Consider the following 16,027-nt stretch of genomic DNA (forward strand, 5'->3'; position numbering starts at 1 on the left):
TAATACCAATTTCACGACCATACTAGCAAAAAAAACTAAAACACATAGCGACACTGGCGGCTACACTTGCGCGCCAATTTTTTGTTTGTATTGCGCATTTTATACAAGCTCTCGCTAGATGCACCAAGCTCCCGGTAGCCCGGCAATAAACAACGACTTGAATACTAGGGCTATCTTAAATACTTCAAAGCTTCGTTCGATGGGCATGGGATTCGAATATGAAAATAAAATTCGATACTTTTTTTTTTTTAATATGATATATACACAGTATATATATATTCTTTTGTTGTGCAAAATCAACTCTGCTGTTTGTTATTTAAGATGAGGTCGGACTCGGCACTGACAGATTTGTGTTCATTGTGCTGCTTTTATAAAGCCTCAAATGACTGCTTACAATATTTCATGAAAGCAAAGTGTTTTGTTTGTCTAAGATTTAAAAAGGTTTAAACTTTACAGCACTGACAAAGTTGAACAAAGTGCTGTACAAGTCCCACAACATTAAAAAAAAAACGAAAAAAAATATAGCCTATATATATATTAATATATATATTTTTCCGGCCCCGAAGCTTCGAATTCCAATTTTTTTTTTTTTGAAGGTCAGCCCTATTGAATACAAAAACATTTCATATATTTAATATTGTTTAATCTCACGAGAGCCAGGCTGCACCCCCCCCCCCCCCAAATGTTTTAATACCTTTTAAGGCCTTAAATTGAGAATTATGAATTTAAGACTTTTTAATACCCCGCAGACACCTTGTAAGAGTAGCTTTCACCTATCACTCACAGACTACGATGAATCCTTCAGATGGAGAACCACATACAGTTAAGTCTGTTGTAAGTTTTCTGATGAACATAGTCTTTTAACCTAATTATTTGGAGTGTTCAGAATCATCATCAGTTTTACTGTCACATCCTTCATGTTACAGGAAGGAGTGGAATTATCTTGTTCTTGGATCTCAGTCTAGCAGCAGCATCAACATAAGGAAGTACAACAAAAAGAAAGCAATAAAAATTGTGTAAAGAATTAAACATTTCCAACATAAGCAATGATAGAAAGATAACACTTATTTACAACACAATAATCACAATGTAATAGTCACAGTGTGGGTGTGGTGAGTAGTCAGTGATAAAGCAGCTCTAGGCTTTCTACATAACAAACACTGTGTGGGTGTAGTGTGTGCAAATCAGCAGCAGAGCACTGGATTCCCAGTCACAGGCAGGTAGTGTGTTTTTAAGTGTTATTTGTCCATGAGTCTGACTGCCTGGGGAGGCGGGTCTGTCCTGGAGTCTGCAGGTCTGGGCCTTGAGGCTACGGTTTGAGCTGAAACAGTCTCTCGAGGCGACGTATCCTCCAGCCAAGTTGTTCATTTCCGGTAATGACGCCTTAATGACTTTCCCGGAAAAACCACAGAAGGCGGCGTCGTTACCGGAAATGAACAGCTCGGCTGGAGGATTTGAAAGGAGACTTGGGAGAGAGAAGGGTCATTTTATACTATATTTCAGCAGTGGCTTGTGTTTTCACCCCACGGCGTTTGTCGAGACTCTTTGAGCTTTCCGTTGATCCCTTCGAAAACACAATGCGAACTTGCAATAATTAGTTAGGAGGAGTTATTGACTTAACCCTCAGAATCTGCGGCAGTTCGTTATGGAGCTTTGTATATACATACATAGCTCAATAGAGAGGGGGGGGGGGTGTGTGTGTGTTAGTTACAGTAAATGGTAAATAGTACCTGCATAGAATGAAGTTGCCCACCATCATCCTCGTCCTCTGAGTCACTGCAGACCTCAGGTCTGCCGCTGCCCTCGGACACAGGCAGCAGAGGTAACAGGCTCTGCAGGGCCCGCAGGTACAGCAGGAGCCCCTCCTCCGACAGGGTGCCTAGTGTCAAGACACCACCAGTCATCATCCACCGGCACACTCACAACAATAATTCATTCAATCTTTATTTAAAATGATGTCGAACATACAAACATAATAAATAATACAATAAAAAAAATACAAGATACAATAAGTGCAATCATAATAGAAATGTGTACAATCAATTAACACTTTCTTCGCCAGGCTTATGTACATCATTATACCATCCTCTGCCAGCTCTATTTATCTATGGAGAAGTTCCCCTTCTTTGCAGGGCTATAACTTTTTTAATTGTATTGCTAAATTGCCATTACTATGGCCCATTCAACATCAAGTATCTATTGTTCAGGGTGTAGCAACGTTATACTTTTTCATTCACATATTCATACTCAAATACGGTCTAAACTAAAGTATAAATATGTTTTTATTGTTTTCTGCAGCTTTCTGCAGAACGTGATTTATAGCCCTAAATGCATTATATTGATGATTGTATACAGTTTGATAGCGATCGGCGCGAGATAAAAAAATTCAAATGGACGTGCTTCTAGAAGTTACTACTTATCATCTGATGTTGACCGGATGGGGGGGGGGGTCGTTTATAATTCCGTGGCCAACGTTAGATGATTCATCTAGTGTGGGTGATATGATCATTAGAGCAGTTTGTATCGAACACGGTAAAAAAAAACGCTGAAACTCACCCCAGTCTCCTCGGGCCGTTGGGCGATGAGCGTGGAGCAAACAGATTCCTATTATGGGATGTTGAAATATGCGATCCATCTCCAGGTTGTATAATAGTATATACGTCCAAATCATGTTGTTTATCGAGATATTGGTAACTGATTGCTATCCATTGTGTCTAGCTTGAGTCCCGGGACCTATAGCGAGTGATCGGACCGAATTGGGATGAGCACCAGTTTCCGTTTCGGGCAATCCGCCGATCGGCCACCAGATGGCGCTCTTGAACCGTTGGAGAGTTGAGAGGGGATCAACAGTAGATCTCAAGTCTCCGCGGGAGAAATATGATTGCGATCACAGATTTTTTAAATATTGATCTCAATGACGTGTTACGGCGTCATTGGCAGAATTAGCATGGCGGGGAATGACGAGTTTAGGCGTCCTTGGCAGAGAAAGTGTTAAAACAGTTACAGATTATGGTGGAATGGTTGGTGATCAAGGATTTAAACTGACCAAAGGATACTAAAAGTATTGAGCCTTAGAGTTTGTTGTACAATGTTCCATGTGTCAGGAGCACAGAAGCTAAAAGCAGACTTTGCAAGTTCAGTACAAACTCTAGGTGCTTTAAGTGTGAGCCAGTTATTGGAATGTGTACTATAATGCGAATGGTTGATTTGAATTTCAAGGACTTTTTAAATCAAGCACTTCAAGGACCTTGTGTGAACCCTGCCCACCCCTACCGCCTACCTAGACAGTTCTCCCCTGCACAGAGGACGAAGTAGAAGAGCCACGGAGCCTGGCTCTTGGCCGCGGGGGAGGAGCCCATGGTGGCCTGGAGTGAACCCAGGAAGGCCTCGAAGGGGAACGACAGACGGACGTCTGACAGCGCCGGGATGAAGAAGTGAAAGATCTGCTCGGTGAACGGTGCTGAGATGAACTCCTCTGTGAGGGCGGCAAATACAAACTGCCTGAGGGGGTGAGAGACAGGGGGAGAGAGAAAGACACAGGTGGAGGGAGGGGGGGGAGAGAGAGAGAGAGAGAGAGAGAGAGAGAGAGAGAGAGAGAGAGAGAGAGAGAGAGAGAGAGAGAGAGAGAGAGAGAGAGACTAGTTAGTCGACTATTAGTCTACTAAAAAAATAAAAAGAAGTATAATATTTTTTTTTTTTTCATTCCATTTGGGCTGTGGGGGTGCTTAATGTCTGAAGGAGTCGACTGAAGGCTTCTTGTCCTCTGCAAAAGCATGCAATTGGTCCACTGATTGATACATCTTGATATTTGTCTAGTCTAGTGTGTTCATTAGATGGGTGAAATCCTCTTTCAGTGCCTCTGTGCCTGTTTTCTTAGGCAGTTAGCCTCCTGTATGCGTGCCATTAGCGTTAGCCACGCTTCTAGGCCTCTTTTCTTTTGGAAAGAATGATTAAAAAAAATATATATATATATTTGTTTTTTTATAATTTATATATTTTTTTGTATTCGACTAAGAGGTTGGCAGTCGACTACGGCTCCTTTCGACCGATTAGTCGACTAATAGGGGTCAGCCCTAATATATATATACAGCATTATTGTACATGCTATCATACAGAGTTAAGGAGTTCTATACAATAAGGGGAATTTCTTTTACGCCTTGTTTTTTTTTATTATCCATTTTTTCTCCCCATTTAAAAAAAATGTCCCATCCCAATTTCGTATTATCCAATTCTTCCCTCCCCTGTCTTGAACGTTGCTAGACCATGCCTCCCACTGGTCGGTTGTAGTGAGGACAGAAGCCTTGCATCACGTGTCCCCTCCGGTACACGAGGAGGCAGCCTGTCGCATCTTTTCACCGCAGCAGCTCGAACTCTGTGGCGAGGAGTAACGCGTGGGAGGCTCACGCTGCCCCCGCTACTTCACGCTTCCGCCGCACCGGCGTCACCAAACCGACCTGTAGGAGTCGCTGTCCACAACGTCCAATCCCCACCCACCGGCTTTCCCACCCTCTAACACTTGCCAATTGTGTTAGTATGAACGACCGGCCAGCCGGTAGCAACGGCGAGAGCTGGGCTCAAACCCAGCGTCTCCTGCGTTAGTGGCGAGCGCCTTGCCCACTGCGCCAATCAGCCGCCCTCTTTTACGTCTTGTTAAAGGACAATTCAACACAGGATGGGCTCTATTACCGCCATGCGATGTCTGGCCAATACATTTAATTAATAGATCAGTACCACAAACAAATGAGGGAAACCAAAGCTGATACGCTGCATTATGACCGCTATTAACTGTGAAAATTGCAGGATATTACTTTAATAATGAATAATCCCTTAAAATAACACTCAACCAGGGCTGGGCAATATGGAGAAAGAAAATATATATATTCAGAATGACTTCTTCAGATATCTATGTATATATTGTGATACCTTCTTAAGCAGGTAAAACTACATGTGAGATAGTCCAACTGAAGTTCATCATATTGTACTACATGGCAATGGAAAACAATACAATAAACTGAAACTCTAATATATAACTAATATAATTTTGTGAGAAATCCAACTTACTATTCGCCCTTAAAGGTTCTGTAAGTGATTTCTTTTTTTGTTGTTGGAATAAGTGTTAAATAGCTCTACATTCTGACAGCCATCATTGTTATAGAGTGTTTGGTCAGTAACATGGGTCTCCCAGTCCCTCCGCTCTGCAGTAAACTGAAAATGAATGTTCTGGTATCCGGTTCTCACTTGATCTAATCAAGAGAGAGAACCCTAGATATTTTTACTTATTTCACGAAATCTTGCCAAGCCAAATTTGCTTACTTGCACTGGCAGATTATTTAAATAGTTTCAAGCACAATTATTTGCTTAAAACTATTTTTTATTTATTATTTGTCAGTGTGGAGTTCTCTCTCCTGATTGGATAAAGTGGGAACGGGATACCAGAAATTTTATTTTGTGTTGACTGCAGAGCGGAGACTGGGAGACCCATATTACTGACCAAACACTATAACAATGGCTGTCCAAATGTAAAGCTATCATTTTAACATGTAGAGCACTTACCTTAACAAAAAGAAAACACCACCTTTAAGCACTGATTTGGACAACAGAATTGTGTATATATTGATACATCGCCCGGGCCTGAACTCAACAGTTAGTTTGAGACAGCGGTTGTTGTTAACACGGGCCTGTCCTTTTCAGCTTTGCGAGCACAACCAATGTTGTCACGCCAAACAGAGCTGCTTTGTCTGGGTCAGTCACACATCTGGTGGGTCCACACAGATAATTAGCTGTCAGAGTCCATGTGTACACAGGTTTCTCTCACTCCTGGCCCGGCTATTCTTCAAAAGAAGAAAGGGGCTCGACTCTTCGTCGTTTGTCATTAAGAATGTCTCTAAGTTGAGGGCAAATAGTTGATATTTCTCACTCCTGGACGAGCGAGTGAGTCTGGGGGTGGGGGGGGTCTTTTATTGCTTGTTGTAAATTGGTCTGTGGAGCAATTACTGCCTCACTGCTGGCTCAGAAAGACAAACAATGCCGTAGTTTGCCGGATCAGTTTACACTACAGGATAATTTATTTTAACAGTATACACAACCGCCGTGGACAAAGGAATTCCTCCCCGGCCGTCTTTCTCCTCACACTCCAGACGCAGACGTGGTCTGCAGGTTTACGTGTTCACTCAATTAGTGCAACTTTTAAGGGGGGAAGAGTGAAACTAAACAATTAGACCCGACTCCTCCTCGAGAGAAAGTGATGGTATATAGGAGCTGCATGTGTCTCGTTTTTGGTGGGGGGGGGGGGAACGATACAATAAACTGAAACTCTAAAATAATTCTGTGAGAAATCTGACTTACTATTTGCCGTTAGAGGTGCTGTAAGTGATTATTTTGGTTGAAATAAGTGTTAAATAGCTGTGCATTCGGACAGCCATCACTGATATAGAGTGTTCTACACAATTAGAACCGACTCCTCCTGAGAGAGAGAAAGTGATTGTATAGGAGCTGCATGTGTCTTTTTATTATTTTTTTTAGATTACGGTAGATTAAAATGTATTGTCGTTACGGTTCAACATGTAGACCACTTAGAAATACCACTTACAGCAGCTTTAACTACAGATCATCTTCAATGACATTTAGAAGGAAAGTTCAGAGACAACGTGTCCATAACAGGTTATTACAGGATTCGGTTGCTGGGAATACAATACGTAATGTAATGGCAGATGTAGAAACTAAATATTTAATTGAGTGATTCTGCAGCGGATCTGTCAAAAATTAAGCCCAATAGTTTTCCTCACAGCCACATGGATTCTCAACGTCTTCATTAAAACCCTTAAGTGCTTTGGGTGATTATCATGTTAACCTAACATTAGCATATTTAAATATCACAGCATTTAGATTAGAATGTATTGTAATTTTTTTTTTTTTTATCATTTATTTATCCAGGAATGTCCCATTGATCTCTTCTTCCAGGGAGTCCTGACCGACACGGCACACAACAAGTTTCAACATAAAACAGGGCATTAAACAAAAAACATCATTCAAATTATACAGCACAGGTACAGTACAGTGGTGATTCAACAGAGTATAGAATATATAAATTAGTACTACTGAGTATAGTGCTTTAATCAAATGTATGTACAAAGTTTTTGTATTAATATGTACAGTGATACAGGTATAAAGACACTATGGTAGCAGTTACAGTATACTGGCCAGCAGCGTAACTAGTATGAGTAGGTATGGGATATATACAGATATAGATATAGTATCTACAGATATGCAAAAAGCCCTTTTCTGGGGCCTCTAGGATCAGCGGTCAGGTGACATGACCACATAATCGTCAACATGATTTGAACGGTAAAACAGGTATTTATGTTTCTATTCAGATATTTGAGAATATCAGGCCCCGTTCTTGGGCCACCGATTTACACGTTCTACATTTGACATATATGGATCCAGCGGTAAGTGGAACCTATATAACTCTGTATGATAGCATTCACATTAATGCTGTATATACTGTATACATACATTTATTCTTACTGTATATATATCTATCCATACCTGCATATAATCCTTTAAGTTTTTACATCTGTATATACTATATCTATATCTGTACATATCCCTTACCTACTCTTAATAGTTACACTGCTGGCCAGTATGACTTACTACCATAGTGTCTTCATACCTGTATCACTGTACATATTAATACTACAACTCTGTACATACGTACATCTGATTAGCACCATTACTAAGTAGTACTAATTTATATATCTTATACCCAGCTCAATCACCTGTACATTGTATATTACTATTGCACTTTACTGTTACATTACCACTCTGGTTGGATGACAAACTTATTTTCATTGTACTGTACTTGTGCTGTATGATGACAATACATTTTAATCTAATCTAAGTGAACTCCTACTGGCAGCTGTGTTAAACTGTTTAAATGTAAAGTTTATTTTTCCTTCTATTCACCTCGAGTTTCAAGGCAACAAGGATGTTGTCAGCTTGCCCACGTTTGCACTTCCACTTCCCATGTGACAGTATCTAGAACAGTATGCTGTATAACAATATATCATATATATATTAGGGGTGTAAAGGTACACGTATCCGTACTGAACCATTTCAGCGTGTACCGAACGAATACAATGGTATGTTAACCACTAACGACCGCCCACCGGGGGCTGTTTTTTTTCTAATCTAATCTAATTATTATTATGTAAAAAAAATTACAAGTTGATTATTCTATTCAATATAGAATATTTGTTGACAGCCCTACAAGTACAATTAGTTACTGCACACTACATCACCCGTGAGTGGAACATGGATAGCCAAACAACTTTCACCCACTGTACCGAAAACCTGTACCGAACAGTGACTTCAAAACCGAGGTACTGTGGTTTTTGTGTACCGTTACACCCCTAATATATATATATATATATATGGAGAACTGGAGAAAAAGAACAAATATACCCCTAATATATATATATATATATATGGAGAACTGGAGAAAAAGAACAAATGGCTTGCCAACTTTCATTCAAAACGGACAGACCTCGAAGGCTAATATATATATATATATATATATATATATTAGCCTTCGAGGTCTGTCCGTTTTGAATGAAAGTTGGCAAGCCATTTGTTCTTTTTCTCCAGTTCTCCATGTTATAAGGAGAATAAGCTAGATAAGCGGTTTTGTCAATGTAGACGTCTTTGCTACAAAGTTCAGCAACTAGAAACAGAACAATATTGGCGTAAGTGGGCGGGACAAAATAAGGCAAATACCTTGCGCCTGTTGTGCAGGAGGAGTAAGCAAAGTGCAAGGGCTTAAGAATGTGCTCCAACAGTGTGCTTGCCAGGGGGACAGAGGGAGCGTCGCTGTACTCCAAGCTGGAAGGAAGCCTGTGATTCACCAGAATATACAGCGACCTGTAGTATCCTGAGAGGGAGAGAGAGAAAGAGAGAGGGGGGGGAGAGAGGGGGGGGGGGAGAGAGAGAGAGAGAGAGAGAGAGAGAGAGAGAGAGAGAGAGAGAGAGAGGAGAGACGGGAAGAAAGTGTGAGATAGGAGAGAGAGAGACGGACAGAGAGAGGAGCCAGAAAGAGAGGGAGAGACAGAGGAAGAGAGATAGAGACAGAGGAGAGAGAGATGAGACAGAGGAAGAGAGATACAGAGGGAGAGACAGCAAGAGACAGAGAGACAGAGAGAAATAGAGAAGATATGAGACATGTCACATCACGCAGTGTTTCCCATACATAGATTTATTAATGACAGACAGCCCACCACAATATCAAACAGGCCCATCATGAATACCGTACATTTCCCCAAACTGATACAATAACACACAAATAATGCCTCGTCTTGCATGTACGCACACAGTCCTTTCCACTGCTCCACTGTGTGTACCGCCTATCCCAGCCTGCCACCAGTGCCACCACCACAAATATCCCAACAACCAGAGAGAAACATTGTTAGGTCACGTAACACACAAGCAGCATAGCAACGCAAGGGTTCCCAACCTGTGAGCCCAGCGTTTTAAGTAACACACGTAGGATCTGTGTTCACACTGTATCGATTGACCCATCTCAAACTCCGCCCTCTTGATCCTCCAATCACGCTTTCCTCGGACAATGCTTGTGTTTGGAGGATAAAGAAAAGATGGCAGGGTTTGAGATAGGTCTGTTGCACATTTTACAGAGTGTGTCTTGTGTGTAAAATATGTTTCATTCCTCAGGTGGAAACAAGTGCTCTTGTCTGCTTCTCAAGAATAACATGGCTTGACTATAATAATAATAATAATAATAACACTAGGATAGTATTAGTCATTTTAGGTTTTGATATAGATTTTTCTATGGACCTTATCCCTGAGGCTCCCGGGGGCCTGAGGAAAGCCTATATCACATAATATATCATAATAATCATCTTATTTGGTTTTGGCACATTAAGTAAAATTAGCTTTCCAGATTACTGTTACTAATTAACTGCTCTTTCATATCATAAGATAAATCAATACATTATGAGTAATACATCAGTACTACCAACGTTACAATGTTTAAGTGCTATTGCACAGATGATAAGCAACAGTAGATCTTATTTGCCATTGCCAAGCATGATACAATTGCCTGTAAAATGGTTTACGCAAGCACTGTGGCATTTATTGAAGTTTTCAATACAGGATTTATGGGTGCACATTTTTACAATGTTTCCATACCATTTATAACCATCAGATAATTTTCTAGTTGGAAAAGCATAAAAGTTTAGACATTAAAAATAAATCTTATTGGACCGTAAAGGTTATTTGCATAGTAGCCATGATCCATGATTAGAGACAATAACTTTTTTTGCCTCAACAAGGTTATAATATTACGTGTCTCAACAAGGAGAAGAAATACACTATGACTTATCTCCGAGAACATTCACACACCACAGAATTTCTTAAAGATGTGGTGAGAACCTATTCATAGTATTTGATCGCAATCGTCTTGGTTGCAAACAGGTGATCAAACAGGTGATGGAATAGCAGGAGATTTTCATTAATGACAACCGTGGCCAATGAGCTGCGACACTGTGCAATAAATCATGACAATACTATCAATAGAGACTTCACATTTTCAATTTGAAAACTATGTTATACCTCTGTGTAGTTTGCCCATTTAATTATGGTTGCAATTAACTGATTAGTTACAGTACTTAGTAATGTAACTAGTCATAAAATTGGAACTCTACGTTTTATGCTGTAGGACTGAATGGCATGTTTCTTTATTGACACATTTGTAAAAAAAAATAAAAATAAAAAATAAAAGATTTTTAGCTCATTCTGTTTGCATTTGTCAGTGTCTGACTAAATGACTAAAACATAATCAAACTGGGGCGCCCTCGTGGCGCACCACATTAGTGCATCGCACACCTACGCGGCCGTCCCGGGTTCGCTTCCCGCTCCCGGTGACATTTGTCGCATGTCTTCCGCGCCTCTTCTCCCGTTCATCCTCTCATCTGTCGGTCATTACGGACCATGAAAAGCAATAAATGCTAAAAAAAACAAAAAATATCCTAAAAAAAAACAAAAAATACATAATCAAACTGAAAATGTAACCAGCAACTGTGAGAATCATTAAATATTCACCCATAAACTGTCGGAGGTCAAATTATTTAAATAATATCTGGAATCATTGGGGTGGAGGTCACAGCTCAGTTAGGGGTGGAGGTCACAGCTCAGTTAGGGACAGCCATTTTTGGACTTTGTGATTCTGTTGAAAGCCTCACATGGAGGCAGCTATTGACATAGTTGCTTTTAGTTCTCTTCTGGCTCGCTGACGGATACTACTTCTTAGGAGGTCCCCTCCTCCCCCTTCAGCATGATCTCTGATAGAGGACTTCATCTATATGAAATCTAATTTGCCATTCGCAAATCAACCCACACGTTTTACTTCACCTCCTCTCATCTTATTTTGACCAACTACCAGTTCTTCCCTCTTGTATCGTGTATTATTTGTATCATGTATTATTTTACTTGGATGTTATGTATCTGCGTAGACTACTAAACTCATAGTATATGAGACATATTTCTCCTCAATCGCTAAAATGTATGACATCATAAAGCATGACTTGTAAATAGTGTACTGTAAAGCCATCTAAACTATTTTATTTGTACATTGATTCATTTTATGATTTATATTGCCGTCATTAATGTTTTTATTTTTTATTATTATTATTATTATTATAACAATAATAATAATTCCTATTTTTTTTTGCATCAGCAAACCCAGGTATAGGGATGGGAGGGGGTTGGGGCAAAATAAATATATATATATATATAAAAAATGTTGTTTTGTTTATTAAGCTGTACCTGTATATTTCTGTCCACCTATTGCTCCTCCCAATAACATATTGCATAAAAAAGAGAAATGAGGATAGTGGCTATCATCACTCGCAATTTCAAAGACATTTGAAAACACAAGTTGTTTGTCACCCTCCTGTGCAGAGGGTTGGACAACGCTTCACTGACAACACAAGTGCTTCAGGAGCACGAGACTATGGTTCATTCATTTGAAAATGTAAATATCCAGTAGTCATAGAATACTAACGCCATTATCAGGGATTTGCCAACAAAGATCAACAGACCCTGTTCCACCAGGTTACCAAAAGGCAAGACTCCCTTCAAAAACAATAACTGTTCGCCGCTCACAGCCATGTCTAGACTTCAGATTTTGAGATAAATGATGTTGATTAATCAAGGCAACGGCACACATACAAATTCCTCCCTGTATATATAAATATGAGTGCAATGTAGAAACAAATGGATGAATGAGATCCACTGGGAGTCTGAACTATCTTACCTTTCTGTACCATATAGTGCAAAATCTGCTCAATTAACGATGCTACACAGTTAGCGTCTAGAAGGACAGGGAGATAGGTTCTCTCCGAAGAAAAGATCTCTAGCATCCTCATGGGAACGGAGACATTCATACCGTCATCCCTGCACTTCTGCAGGAGTCTAGGAGACAAAGAGAGAGGGAGAGGGATGTTACAAGTACAACTGTAGTTTCTTCAAAAGACCCTGTCATCCGTCCCGTTTGTCATTCCATCTGTATATTCCCATGGATATAGTCCATGGGAATATATCGATACGGCATAATAGCATGATACTTTCCCCCAATGACATATCGATATGGGATTTCCCGTATCATATGTTTCACTGTACTTTTTCTCAGGCCTTAAAAGTAAGACCATACATAATATTATAATACAATGTCAACCATGTAGCAGATAAAGATACATTTACTGAATGTTTACTTTTGTTTATTTTCTACATTTGTTTACTTAAAGAATCCTGCAAGCACTTGTATTTCCTATTGATGAATACAAAAGCTAACCTGGTCATTCAGATTGCACAAAACCAAAAGTCAACTTTCTATGCAGACTGTGTGCACTGAGGCGTGTTCTATTTACTGAAGTTTTTTCTCAAATATTTCCCATATGAAATGTCAATATATTGCAGTGTTCATAGTATTGCAAACATCCCCTGTATCGTGATATTAGAGATGTAACAGTATGCCAATGTCATATCACAATTATAGTAACAGTATTGCTCAAATATGCAGAACAAATGTAATAAAAAAAAATAAGTACTGCAATCAATTCACAAAGTTGTATATCGAAAACCACAAATCACATTAGCAGCACTATGCACTTTTTGTTTACATCAATAAATATTATTATGATTAGTTTGATACATTATTTATTATTATTCTTTCACTCACACAATTCTGTCTGTTCCGCCACGTTTTCATTGCAAAACAACCCCACGTTGTGTCTGGGAGACTCTAGAGTCTAGACAGTGAGTTTTTCAAGGGGTGGTTTTAAATGATAATTACAATTTGAATGATAATACTAATCGTCAGGTAATTAAGACCATGGTTATCATTAAAACTGGTAACCATTTCATACCCACATACCGGTATGTATCGTATGGCCAGATTCTTGCCAATACACAACCCTACCGTATATCTCAGGGATTAAAGCAAAAAAACATCTCCTGACTGAACTTTTTTTCAGGCCATGTCATATTCTTATTTTAACCTCCACCTTTTTTTTTTAATAGCGTTACCGTTTTAAGGGAGCCTACTTGTAGAGCTACTGTCCTGACTGACTATAGACCCTACTGTTGTGGTTGTTGTGCCAGGCAGGGAGGCTGTGTGCTGGGGAGCGTGAATGAAAGTCTTGTGGCTAGCTTCTGATTGATGGCGAGCTAGCACCCTTTTCCCATTACTTTGAACCATGAACTAAAAGGCTTGTTATCATACAAACAAGGGACTAAACACGTTTCGCAATTATGCCACAACAATGTGGAACGCCCTACCCACAGGCGTAAAATAATTTGAATCCTCAGTGTTTCCCACAGGATTTAGTGAGACTGTGGTGGTGGGTGAACCTCAGCCCCTCTAGGTAACTTCTTTTTTTTTAAGTTTTAAAGTTAAATGCATCAATCTGGTGCACTTTGAGAGCAAAATTAAGAGGCTAGATCTATGATGAACTTTGTGCTCAAAAGACAAAATCGACTAGACACTAGAGCATACATTTGAGCCATCAAAGAAATTAAACAAAAGTGGTTACCTGTGTTGAATTTTTTAGAAAATAAAAAAATAGACTGGATTACTATTACGACTACTACCACTGCCAATACTACTGATACATCCCTATTGGCAAACTTTATATTTATATAAAAAAAAAAAAAAAAAAATATAAATATACATCAAAGGGTGGTCAGGTGGCGTAGCAGAGATTATTGCGTTCGTCAAACGCTGGAGACGCTGGGTTCGAATCCAGCTCCCGGCGTTGTCACCAGCTTGGCTGGCCGTTCACACTAATACAATTGGCAGTATTAGGGGGTGGGGAAAGCTGGCGGGTGGGTCCTGGGCGTTGTGGACAGCGACCCCTACAGTTCGGTCGGGGCGCCTGCTCAGCGAGGGTAGGATCTGGAGAGAGGTAGTGCGGCCTCCCACACGTTACACTCTCCCAGTGAGAATCTGCGCGGCCAGGCTGGCTGCCGGCTGGCTGCACATGCGTCGGAGGAAAGCATGGGACAGTCTCCGGCCTCTCGGACCAACAGTAGGGGAAAGTGCGCAACAACCAGGAAGGGGGTTGGGAATTGGCATAACGACTAACAGTGGGATGGGAGAAAATAAAAAAAAAATCGGAAAAAGGAGGGGGAAAAAGATTAACAATTTTAATTTATAAATATACATCAAAATATTATATAAATATAATCAAATTGACGGAAATCCGTCTCAAGACAAACCGCTTTAATGCCTGATATCTATACCAGGGTATCTGCAGGTTTCAACAAGTTCAATTTAAGACTTTTTAAGACCTTTTTAACTTGTTAAGCAGTAGCCCTATTTTCAGAAATTTCGCCTAAAGGTACATGCCGAAGTAAATGGAAGATTGCTCCACTTCTACAAGGTGAATTTGCATGTTCTTGGTATCTAGGAACATCTAGGGACCTGGGGGTATGTATTCCCAGTGTCAGAAATATTGTGTCTGTTACTAGGCTTGAGTAAATTGTAATGGAAAAAAAAGGAGAATATATATTATGATTTATTTTTGCATCTGTGCCGGTGAATAACACCATGTTACAATTGTGCTGGAACCGAGCTCGCTCACTGAGCTCATTCAGCGCCGTCTTGAGATAGTGTCCAAAAGATCTAAGCAAATGAATAAAGGGAAGATGATTAAACAGAAGGATTTGTAGATACAGTAATAAATTATAATCAATTTTAATTATAAATTCATATTTGACCTTGAACTTGACCTTATTATGGCCAAATCATACATCTATGGATAGGGAGGTGTAGTCTGACGTCACTGGTTGTTCCACCCGTATAGGGATTAATCATTGGGAAAATGGATTATCTGCTATTGCTAAAGCATTTTTGGTTGAAATAAAAGTAGTTATAAGGTTTTTAATTTGTCGTAAAAAAAGAACTACACTTACTAGTAGGCAGTAGAACGCCTGTTGTTCAGTGCTGTCGCCTAATCCACGTCACGGCCAGCTGATACCAAGCTAGCTAGCTAACGTTACCTAGCTAAACGTACTAGACGTTAGCAATGTCTACTGTCGTGAACCATTTTAGGTCCTCTTCTCAGACCCGTGGTTACACTCTGGGGCAAAGCACTGCGCGCATCATGCCAGCTAGCAAGCTAGCTAGCTACACGTCACGGCCAGCTGATACCACGCTAGCTAACTAACGCTATCATTTATTGATGAAACAAAACCAACATCAACACAATTTACCACCGAGCGGAGAGTTTACTCTCACAAAAAGATCGCTGATTTGTTAGCTTATGTGATTGCGTTTTACCATTAGCATTTGGCTAGTGTACATAGCGTGATCAATATAACTCGCTATTGGTTGTTTGTACTAGTAACGTTAATGCTAGTAGAATATTATAGAAATGTAGAAAAAAAAATTAAAAACCGATACCGATATTTTCCGATTTTAATGCCAATATCTGCCGATAATATCGGTAGGCCGGTA

General features: G+C 39.9%; 1 protein-coding gene across 1 annotated transcript in view; it reads right to left on the bottom strand.

Annotated features, from left to right (window-relative positions):
• ube3c (ubiquitin protein ligase E3C) overlaps positions 1–16,027 on the bottom strand; it is a gene marked incomplete at its 3' end in the record, with an annotated part of 124,468 nt that overhangs the window by 104,282 nt on the left and 4,159 nt on the right. The window contains exons 7-10 of the mRNA XM_084325633.1: positions 12,326–12,483; positions 8,776–8,929; positions 3,281–3,501; positions 1,731–1,879 (exon numbers count right to left, since the gene is read on the bottom strand). Coding sequence (XP_084181759.1) covers positions 1,731–1,879; positions 3,281–3,501; positions 8,776–8,929; positions 12,326–12,483 — 682 coding nt within the window. The remainder of the gene's footprint in view (positions 1–1,730; positions 1,880–3,280; positions 3,502–8,775; positions 8,930–12,325; positions 12,484–16,027) is intronic.

This window comes from Notolepis coatsorum (genome assembly GCF_963971535.1).
Source record: "Notolepis coatsorum genome assembly, chromosome: 12".
NCBI classification, from domain to species: domain Eukaryota; kingdom Metazoa; phylum Chordata; class Actinopteri; order Aulopiformes; family Paralepididae; genus Notolepis; species Notolepis coatsorum.